Below are 10,905 nucleotides of genomic sequence, written 5' to 3' on the forward strand. Positions count from 1 at the left end.
CATCTACACTAAAACATTTATTTGGCTAGTGGCTTATGGTTCTCAAGTAGTACTGAATTCAAGGTTAAAGTCTTAAAGAGTCAAGAAATGGATTGTGACCCTATATATCTGTTTTATATGTAGCGAGAAAGATGATGAGATAATAAAATCATGCACTCTTTAGTGCACCCATGTCTTGCAAACTTAGGATCTATCATCAATACCATTAACATCGATTTATTCGAATTTTGATTAATATATGTTTGGACCAACCTGAAAATGAAAATTTGGATTGGTGAATACGTACTTCCTCCATGATTCTGTTTGGTAAGCCTAGAATACTCATAATAATAAAAACATTTAAGGGATAAATGGAACATCACTCTGATAGTATTATTTAAGAAAATAAATCATATGTCGTTGAAAACTCGGGCCGGGGTGGATTTGCTTTATGTGTATCATTTATTCATTTATATAACCAATATGAAAACATTTTTAACACATAGGAATGTAGTAAATGACATGTAGTTTAATAATTTTAAACGAAAAACGTCAAAATATGTTAAATTTAGAAGGATAATACAATTAACGGGACAATTAAATAAATGAATGAAGATGGAAAGGCTTGGAGCAATGGGACGTCACCTTCAAATTATTAAGCTAGTGGGTAAGAGTGCGCTACTGTTACCTTACCAACCAACTCATTTATTGACTCTATATATATATATATTTTTTTGTTTCTTATAAATTTGAAATTTCTTATATTTATTTTCTTATCTCGAATTGTAAGACATTAATTGCGTAAAACTATAGATATACACAAATATTTTTTGTTTTCTTCTGTCTAAAGAAGTTGTATTATTTTCATTTAGAAAAAAACAAAGTTTCAGAAAGATTCTTGACTTAATTTTCACATTTTAGCACATATCTAGACAGTTCGTTTCCAAAAAAGTCATTTTATGACAGTTGTATTCTATATGAAAAGGTAACCTCTACTAGGATTATTGTTTTTACTAAACCATTGGAACACTTTAAACTTCAAAGTCAATAACAAGAAAATAAACTACAAAATGGGAAAAATAAAATGAAAAGCCATATATAGTGAGTGCTATATTCACATACATGGGACCGAATCATTTAATTTTATTTAGTAACATTTCAGTTTATCTTGAGATTTTATTTGGCCCCACATTCTCCAAGTTGAATTTTGAATTTGTTTTCATTCGAACATGTATTTTGTTTAATGTATTGTTGATAGATTCCATTTTTCTTCTTCATTAATTTTCAAAGTGAAATTTGGAGAGAATATGCTATATTTATAAGAGTTATTACTAGCACACTATAGTTTAATTAAGAGACCTTTTTCCAAAAATAAAGACCTTTAAGATATGTATAAATGCTGAAGTACAAACTTAAAATTCATACCTTTAAGATATCTAAGTAATTTGTTATCTTTCTTTTGGACGTTTAGCTATTATAACAAAAAAATTGTGAGATCATGCAAATCGTTTTTTTTTAAAGAAAGGTTTTGCTCCGTTGCCAAAGTTTATGGATCAAAGTGTTAATGACTTAATGTGTCGCTTTTTGGAGATCTTGTTTGACTTCACAACCGGATTCGAGCGGATGCAAGATGTTAAGGTCTATCTGACTATCTCTTTGTTGGTGTTTCTATACTATATGTACGTTCAATTAACTTTTCTAACTATATTTTTGTTTCCTTTTCGTTGTTTCTTCTGTTTTGACTTTTTTTTTTCTCCCTAACGACACAAACAGAAAACACTTCGCTAGCTATATAACCACTCAAATTCACCATCATTTCATACAATTTTCTTTCCCTAGTTCTGTCTAAGTTTACATTAAAGAAACCAAACTCCAAACAATACAACATGTCTACATATGTAAAAAGAAAAAGACAAAAATAATCAGCAGAAAATGCAAACAAAATCCCTTTAAGTATGCACAAAGATGACCAAACTTCTGTTTTTTTTTTTTTTTTAATCTTCCATCTGTTATCATATTTTCTAGATTAGTCGTGATACAGTTGATTTATACGAAGATTTGGATAATATAGATGATCTTGAAGATTTTGGAGATGATGCTGATGAAGCCGACTTTTTTCTTCTACTACTTTTCTTGTTATTTTTCGGTAAATTTATTGGAGTAACTGGAGGTATATCTCTTAGTGTATCAGATATTGTTCGTTGACTCGATCCTTGATCAAAATCTACATTTATAAACATAACAGTGTAATTAGTTTATTCTAACTAAAAATATTGTAAAGAAGACATAAGATGGACAAACATTTTTGTTAAGACAATAAAGATGGTACAACCAGTTTAAAAGAAAGAAAAAACCAGTAATTAAAAAAGTATAACTTACCGGTAGAAGAAGAAGTGAAAAAAGAAGTAGAAGGTCTTGCATTACTAAAAGATGATGCTCTTGGAGATAAAACCTCAGCTCCGACCTTAAACTCACTCATCTTCATAATAGACACAAATTTCCATAAATTAGCTATATGAATATTACTTGTTATTTTTTATTTTATTTTTGGGTTTTACTTGTTAGAAAAAAATATATTTCACATATAGCTAGGCCAAAAAAGCACTATAAACTTACCCAACCAGGAGCACTACCAGAAGAACCCTCCCAGCCAATATGAGCCACATGTTTTACATCTGTTGGAAACCCAATTTCTATTTCATCTCTTTCTTTCTCAACGGCTGAAAAGTAGTTAACAATTTATTTCATCAATATTGCATTTACAACCCAAAAAAAAGACATGAAAATTATCTTAAAATATTCTATGTAATGTAATAGTCATTTTGTATATGTGATCAAATGTTACCATTAATTATACACATCAAACTATATTACAAAGTAGAAGATGAAATCGTACATAATTAAATGGGGTTGTAATATAATATCGCATGTATTTTAAAATAACAAACTACACACTTTGTAAATTATATCACAATATTTAATCTAGTTTAAACTTTAACCATTCCCAAACTCATAATCCACTTATCTACGATTTTGCAAATAAACTTCCACCATATATCTATTAATTTCACTGAACCTATTATAATCTGACAGCTTAAAAGTGATCCAATTAATGTCTTTGTTCCATAAACAAAAATAACTTTTTACTCATATGATTTGCTCAAGCTAGAAAGCCTAGAATTACTATATCTCACCAAGACGAGAAATAAATTATTAATAGTATATTATATTGAGAGAGAAGATGGTAAAGAGTATTACCAAATATTTGAGAGATACATTTGAAGCCTTTATAGATGCCCTTCATTTTCACTGACATGGTGAACAGGTGAAGATCACAAAACCGCCGAACTATATGCAGAAGTTTTCTTGGATTATCCTTTCGTAAAACTTGATTACCCGGAAACTATGTGTCCTTTCTATTGCCAAGATTGAAGTAGCCGAACAACAATCTCCTCTCTCCTACTTCGAAGTGCTATTTTTTTTGGTTTACCAAAATTTATGGTTTCAGTTTTACTAATCATATATACAAAAAAAGAACAAAGTAACAGAAAATGATCATAAAGATATAAGGGTATAGAATGCATGTGATGATAGATGAATAAAGTTTCTCCCATGGAACACGATTGGAATTTATTCGTTTGATAAAAGATCTAAGCGTCAAAATTAAACTTTAGCACATAATTCCAAAACATTTAAGTTCAAAGTCCGAAACATATCCATCGATCATTAATTTTAAAAAAATTCGGACCAACTACATAACCTTATTTATACATGAACATTTTTACAATTTCATTAGGAGGAATTTACCTGTAATCTTATAGACTCGTTGTAAAAAAAATGATAAACACAATAATAGCAGAATAGAGAAACAGCCTCTCCCTTGATTCTATGCTTCTTTCATCTTTTGGAGAAGCCTCTCTTGATGAATCACAAAACATATTATGTACAGAAGGAATCTCAATGAAAAAACATAATTTCTCACGAAATTATGTAAAAAAAAAAAAAAAGAGTTTCAAAAGAGCGAAGATGGTGAAGGCCAAGGGAAGAAGTAGGAGAAGAAGATGGAGACTAAGTCAGGCTTAAGGTAAAAGATAAGTAAGTGGAGCACCATGAAAAGGCATCTACACCTATATATAGTTTTAAATAAAAATATTTATCAAGGAACATTTCAGGATGGAATATAATCACTAATCAATGATTAGTTTGTCTATGTATACGACACATATATAGTATGAGGAGCTGATAACGATATCTCACCAGCTATAATTTTGATGTGGATTTATTTAACGAGCAACTAATTAGTTTCATAACAAACTAACATCAGGTCAGTGTTTAAGATCTATTATCTGGCGTTGGGAATTAATCTGGGGTTTAGACTTTAGACCAGTATTATATGAAGCTAGGGACAACTGTACAAGTTTTTAATGCATGCATATTCAAATATACAATCTTAGATTTCATCTTATATGTTGAACTCACGTTTGTCTTTTAGCTTTCTTGCAGGTTTAAATCTCCTAACTGGAATATGTATTCTAGAATGAAATAAAATTGAAAACTGTTGGTTAATAAATAGATAAATGTTACATATATATATTGTTAATCTAACTTTTGTATAATTTGTCAACGAAACAAGAATTCTGATCTATAGAGCTTGCAAAGAAGATTGAATGCTGTGCATGTGAGTTGTTACTATCTACACCAAGTTGACTTGCACAACCCCTAGTCGTTATAAACTATAAAGTTCCGGTCATTTTTTTTAGCAAGGTTTGCATCTTTAAAAGGAGATCTCAATCGTGGAGAGATCACAATTGAGAGGATGAATAGGCAAGGCAATTGTCGACAATCGAGATCATGAAAAGTGTGAAAAAATGCGAGTCTATGTTTCTAGCTGTCCCAAATCTATAAGGCGCATGACGAGTCCAAAAGGGGAACGAACATAGCACTTAGTGGTCGTTAAGATGCACAAGGACATACCACTAGGCAGATGGACCATCATATTGAGTGGAATACAGGAGCCAAACCAACCACGAGTTAATAACTAAAATCAAAGACATCGTGTTTCAGCCACAAAAAGAAAGCGAAAGGATAAATACAGCATCATATTCAAAGCCCTTCTCAGTTCCATTCCTCCACCAGAAAACAAAAATCCGAGGGTCAAATTTGGTTCCAAAACAAAACCAAGATGGATTTAAAGAAGCTCAAAGAGAATATCTTGAAAAGGTCAAGCCAAGGAAGCAAGGGATAAAGACGTATATGTTGGAAGTTTTTAGAATCGAATGATGTCTTGTAGGCAATCAAAGAAATGAGTGATCTTGATTTTCTCTCTCCCAGCATAGATAGCTTCTGCAGATCCCCCGTGTTCTCCTTGCGCAGCCATCTCTAATAGCATGTAAAGCTTCTTGATTGGCATCTGCGTGCGAAAAGTATAACCATTGTTAAGATTATTAACAAACAAAATATAGTTTAACGGGTATTAGTCTGTTTTATTTCCGTGTGGAGAAGGAGAACACTTACGTCATTGAGAGCCTCTGCAGCTGCATCGACATCATCCTCTGAGAAGAGGTTAAGCTGTTGTAGCACCTGAAGCACAAAAACAAAAGGAAGAAAAACAACTGAGAATTTAACCAGCTCAAGAATCGGGATTGATGGGCAATGTTAGAAAAGACTCGAGAGTATTTATCATGGTTGAGAAAATTCTAATCATGTTAGCGGATGGTGAACTTTACAAAGCGTGAAACTGGAAAAACCAGTTCAAAAGTCCATATATGACGAAGGAATTGTGTTGCTAAAGAGCATTTACCTTCTTTGCGTCCTCCGTTTTCAATGTCGGAACAGAGTAAGTGACAGAGAAGGAATCACAGATACCAACAGAATCTAAGAAGGTTAGTTCACTTGTTGTCCCAAAGACGAGAAGTTTCTTCCCCTGCCAACAAAGATTTTACCATATTAGAGATGTTCCACTGTAAGAAATTAACTTACGGTGATCAAACATAAAAGAAGATGGATAAGAAATAACAAAATGGCTAACAACGCACCTTAGGAGGAAGTCGTTTGAGAAGGACCATCAGCGTCTGTGAAATTATGTTTGAAAAACGAGGACCAATTGCTACGTATTCCAACAATCTGCAATATCAGAAATTTAAGTACCGCGCAGAAGAAACTACCCACAATGCTAAAAGATTGTTGAGCAAAGTTCTGAACAAACACAAACAGCAGGTAATAACCTTTCAATGTCGTCGAGGATAATGATGCTCATTGGTGATTTATATGCATCCTCAAAGACCTAGTGGCATTCAGACCAAAATCGATTATCAGTGGACAGAGCAACATAATAACAAGAACTAGAGTGTTTCCAGAGGACAAACCTTGACAATGTGAGCACATTTTGTGCTCTCAGAAAGACCGATCATAGTTTCCGCAGAGACCTACAAATTAGCAAGTTAATAGCATAGAAAGAGAAAAGGTGGAAACATCTAATATATTGCACGAATAAAGATGCATACTTACTATTTTCACATAAGGGAAGTCACTATCAATACCAACAGTGGCAGCTAAGGCAGTTTTCCCACTGTCCAGAAAAATAGTTTAACAATTAGCAAGCCAAAAAAATTTGCGGGTTATATAAACTATGGAAGATACCTTCCACTGGGCCCCTCGAGAAGGCAAGTGACTAGAGGACTTCTAGTACTAACTTTAACTTGCTCGACTAGAAGCATAGCTCTTTTGTAAATGTGATTATGCCGATCACCAGAATCAACCATTCCATTGAGTCTACACACATGTCAGAATTGTCAAAACTAAGTCACTGGCAAATAAAAAATCCAGAAGTAAATGCAGTACATGATTTGCAAGTGGTCACTGGAAACACAAATGAATTAGGCAGAAACAAAAGAAACTATAGGAGTAATATTTGAGGAATTACGAATAAGCAAACAATAATACTAGACACGATTCCTTTATTTACAAACTGTGAAATGAAACTTTGCCTAAAGTCACCCATTATTTAAAATTTCAGAAATCCATTGAAATTGCTTAAAGAGATAAAAAAGAAGGCCCTAGGTAATTAAACTCAGTAATGCGAACTGAGCATGACTCACGGGGAAGACGAGAATTAAGTTTGGCTTCGAAACTAATATCAGCATATCTGTGTGCAAGAGGCCCATCCTATCAAGAACTATTCCCAAATCGTCCAGACCGACACACACTTATTAAAGAAAATTACCTGCATCGTTCCAGGTCATCTGTGGAGGCTCCAAATGCAGGCTGAACTTCATAGATTGCATGGAGAAAATCCTCCATAGTGATCTTGATATTCTCTTCTTCCACAGGTTTTGTAAGATCATCCATGCTTAATTGTCTGTTTAATGCATATGATGTAGCACTTTTAACAACACCTTCAAGCTCAGCGCCACTGTAATTTTTCGTTCGAGCAGCTGGCAGACAATATTTATAAATCACGTCAGATACACATTTATGCTAGTTAGTAGCTAGTCCAAATATAAAGACAGAATTCTTAGGTCTTCCTAATACAAAATTTGCCATTCAGTGAATTGGTTTACAAAAAAGGTCTACCAAACATTCCATGATTTGAACAACTATAATTTATGAAGTCATACCAAGCTCTTGGAGATTGATATCATGACCAAGAAACGAATTTTCCTTCATCTTGTTTGTATGAATCTGAAGAATTTGTAGACGCCCAGCTTCATCAGGAAGACTTATCTCAACCTGAACCTCCAATCTTCCAGGCCTATAGTCCAAAAACTAAAAGTCTAAATTCATATGTACTACACTCATTCTCAAATGAAAAAAGAAACAAAACTCAGATATAAAAACAGCTTCAAAACCTTAAAAAACGGCAGCACTATCTATTATCAAAATGATAGAGATACCTTAAAAGAGCTTCATCAAGCAAATCCTTTCTGTTTGTCATTCCAATAAGCAAGACATTGTTTAAGGCCTCCACACCATCTATCTGGAAAAAAGTGTTAGCCAATAGCCGCATCCGTAAAATTTCCGACAAGACAATAGCTTGATCTTTGACTAACCTTTGTTAAAAGCTGGTTTACAATACTATCATGGACACCTGTGCCATCTCTTGTGGAGCCTCTTGACTGAAAATCACAAAGCATACGATTTTTAATTTATTGTTTAACCTCAGATAAGCAGCAGATCCCATGAAAATTAATTTTTTAACCTCAAAGCAAAATATAGTCACAGCACAGAGTCAGAAGCAAGATCTATTACCCAGAATTAATAGGAATTGTCGTCAAAAATTTAAGCAAATAGCCTAGAAATTCAAAAGTGGAAGAAGCTAAAGTCGTGTACCTTACAAATAGCGTCAATTTCATCAAAAATAATGACATGCAACTCACTAGCATCACCTGAGAAAGAAAATAAGAGTGCTCAATTATGGATAGGCAAAAAAAACACAAAAGCACAGATCAGGAAAAACAAAATTTCCTTACCAAGGGTCTTCTGGTCTTGTTCAGCATCAGCAAATAAGTCTCTTACATTCTTTTCTGTCTCACCAACAAACTTACTCAGCACCTCAGGACCATTAACAATCTATAATGCAAGCAAAAGAACCACAGAAGCATTAAACATTTAGAATTCTGGAACAAAAACAGAAATCCTGGATAACAACATACAATGAAATTAGGGACTACAAGCTTGTAAGTTATCATAACTCTTCTTGAGAGAATATTACGTAAATCAGAAATACCTTTGGATCCTTTCCATTGAGCATCTTTCCAATTTGCCGTGCCATAAGGGTTTTGCCAGTACCAGGAGGTCCGAAAAGAAGCATTCCTTTAACATGCTTTATTCCCAGTCTGCACGATCAACAAAGATAAACTTAGGAAGGAATATATATACAAAGACAGTCTAAAACTTGCTTAAGAAATGAATAAGAAACCTGCTGGTGACATGAGGAGGAAATACACGAGAAGCAAAAGCTCTTCTAAATATATCAGCAAACTCAGCACCCAGACCACCTATGCCCAACGACTCAAGGTTGAATTCCTTATGTTTGAATATATTGCTGCTAGCAGCTTCTCGTTGGTTGACAATCTGCATAAGAACATACAAGTTTAAAAAATATGATACAAACTAGCAATCCACATCTGTTTCCACAAAATAGCAAGCATCAGATATGATATTATATTTGCTATTTTAAATGTAATACTGAACCAACATTAAATAGGAGTTCCTAGAGTAACGGATTCAACAACACAACAATAGAAAACATATAAAAATCAGACCTTTATGCCACTTGCGTTTGATGCTTCAAACACAATATACGTATCTTGGGAGAGCATCCCTCTTTCGATGCCTTTCGATTGATCCAGACCCTCCACATCCGCTCGATTGACCGTAAGAATGTAATTAGTTCCATGATACTCAAATGTCGCTTTCTGGCCTACAGTCAAGACCTGAAGCAGTGTGTATATTGGTTCAATAAATTAGAACCTATATGATTTTGTGAGGATCTAAAGGAATAACCATATAAATGATACCACAGATCATAGAAACACATGAGTGAATAACCTTAAGCCGACTATAACAGGATTTTCAGAATGGTCACCTAACCCCAATACTTCAGTAGAAAAATATTGTGAATGACAAGTTCCATGTACACATTGCTTCAATTGAAAATCTAACCAGCTAATCTGTTGATATAGACCACAGCTAATCTGTTTATATAGACCTTCAAATTTAAAAATCATTGTTTCACTCATTTGCATGCTTAAACCACAGCATGAGACGCATGAATCTTTAGAAACCAAAACACTTAACAAAGCCAGAGACGGCATAACAATAATCTTTCTACCTGGTTGGTGTATTTCCTCTTTAGTTGTGTTGAGAGGAGAGCAGCATCAACCTGTGAAGCAATATTGTACAGAGAGGTTGAGTTCAAACACAAGGCCTACAAATATCCCAAGAAACATATCATATCAATATCAAACAAACCTGCTCGCTTTTAGTCCCTTTCTTTACAAATTCCAACTCGAGCGTCAGCATAGCCAAATCAAAATTTTCAGGAGGCACAAATCTGAAACAACAAGACAATATTTAGAAAAGAAAAAAACGTCTTCAGGCCAGAAGATGATGATGATAAAAAACAACAAACTGTATGAAAATTACCTGCTAACAGATACCATATCACCAGTAGAAACTCTAGCATGACGCCTTTGAATAGCATTGAGAGCAATGTTTCCATCACGGATGCTTCCATGTCCAGTAATTACCAGTTAAGTTCACAAGGAACACGTTTAACATTTTTAAACACGAAAGGAGCACAGATTTTATTAAATCATCCATGATAACAAAATTAATCCAAAATTATACCTCAAAACTAATGACTAGTACTACGCTCATAGGTCATTCCTAAGGCTGAGATTCGAAATTCCAAGACCGATTTCATAATTTTAGCAGTAATTACAAAAAAAAAATCAGACCATTTCAAATGCACAATCAACTCGTTACAATCGCAATGCAATGTGAAAAAAAAAACGAAACGCGAAATCGAAACAACAGAAAAGGATATCATAGAGATAGAATGAAGCTATCGGCAACGTTGGCGAGGAAGAGATCGGAGCCGGGAACAGAGAACTGACGGAGATCGGAAGAGGAGCAGTAAGCGAGGTTAGTAAAAGCTAGATCTGCGGACGGAGTATTCGTCACAGTCATCGTCGTGACCTGCGATCCGTAACGACCCGCCATGGTTGCTTTCGATCTCTCAGGTAGTCTTTTTTGAGTTTTGGGTATCCCTTAACGAAGAAGCAAATTTGAGGGAGAAGATGGACTCAAAAGAGACGAACGATGTTTATTAAAAAAAAAAGGATCTTTGATCGTGTGAGAGAAGCCGTTCCAATGTTTTAAAAACCGGACCGACCGGTTTGACTAGTAGCCGGAGCTGATGCC

The 10,905-nt window shown here is 34.1% G+C and overlaps 2 protein-coding genes across 3 annotated transcripts; both read right to left on the reverse strand.

Annotated features, from left to right (window-relative positions):
* Positions 1-1,759: 1,759 nt before the first annotated feature.
* Positions 1,760-4,085, reverse strand: LOC104707646 (CRIB domain-containing protein RIC10). 2 transcript variants are annotated; one of them, XM_087462397.1, is made up of 5 exons: positions 3,787-4,085; positions 3,238-3,492; positions 2,596-2,699; positions 2,359-2,458; positions 1,760-2,203 (listed from the first exon to the last, which is right to left on the reverse strand). In XM_087462397.1, the coding sequence occupies exons 2-5, from the start codon at positions 3,293-3,295 to the stop codon at positions 2,001-2,003; spliced, it is 465 nt and encodes a 154-aa protein (XP_087318523.1). In that variant the 5' UTR covers positions 3,296-3,492; positions 3,787-4,085; the 3' UTR covers positions 1,760-2,000. The 2 variants fall into 2 exon arrangements, with proteins under 2 accessions (XP_087318523.1, XP_010422332.1); XM_010424030.3 differs by having other exon boundaries at positions 3,238-3,451; positions 3,787-4,081.
* An 891-nt stretch (positions 4,086-4,976) lies between these two features.
* On the reverse strand, positions 4,977-10,905 carry LOC104707647 (vesicle-fusing ATPase). The gene is made up of 21 exons (XM_010424032.3): positions 10,529-10,905; positions 10,126-10,221; positions 9,952-10,033; positions 9,812-9,862; positions 9,243-9,413; positions 8,897-9,051; positions 8,705-8,813; positions 8,448-8,547; positions 8,308-8,363; positions 8,028-8,093; positions 7,872-7,954; positions 7,596-7,729; positions 7,202-7,412; positions 6,619-6,750; positions 6,487-6,547; positions 6,345-6,404; positions 6,204-6,262; positions 6,015-6,102; positions 5,780-5,902; positions 5,494-5,559; positions 4,977-5,389 (listed from the first exon to the last, which is right to left on the reverse strand). The coding sequence occupies exons 1-21, from the start codon at positions 10,702-10,704 to the stop codon at positions 5,246-5,248; spliced, it is 2,223 nt and encodes a 740-aa protein (XP_010422334.1). The 5' UTR covers positions 10,705-10,905; the 3' UTR covers positions 4,977-5,245.

The sequence above is a fragment of the Camelina sativa genome, chromosome 8 (assembly GCF_030686135.1).
Source record: "Camelina sativa cultivar CO46 ecotype springtype chromosome 8, ASM3068613v1".
In the NCBI taxonomy this organism is placed as follows: Eukaryota; Viridiplantae; Streptophyta; class Magnoliopsida; order Brassicales; family Brassicaceae; genus Camelina; species Camelina sativa.

Excerpts from the sequence above, each read along its gene's own strand:
- LOC104707646 (XM_087462397.1), bottom strand. The coding sequence starts at position 3,295 with ATGTCAGTGAAAATGAAGGGCATCTATAAAGGCTTCAAATGTATCTCT. Across the intron at positions 2,459-2,595 it reads CTGGTAGTGCTCCTGGTTGG|ATGAGTGAGTTTAAGGTCGG; the intron begins GTAAGTTTATAG and ends TCTATTATGAAG. Across the intron at positions 2,204-2,358 it reads TTTCACTTCTTCTTCTACCG|ATTTTGATCAAGGATCGAGT; the intron begins GTAAGTTATACT and ends TTATAAATGTAG.
- LOC104707647 (XM_010424032.3), bottom strand. The coding sequence starts at position 10,704 with ATGGCGGGTCGTTACGGATCGCAGGTCACGACGATGACTGTGACGAAT. Across the intron at positions 8,094-8,307 it reads AAATTGACGCTATTTGTAAG|TCAAGAGGCTCCACAAGAGA; the intron begins GTACACGACTTT and ends TGTGATTTTCAG. Across the intron at positions 5,903-6,014 it reads TCAAACGACTTCCTCCTAAG|GGGAAGAAACTTCTCGTCTT; the intron begins GTGCGTTGTTAG and ends CTTTGTTGGCAG.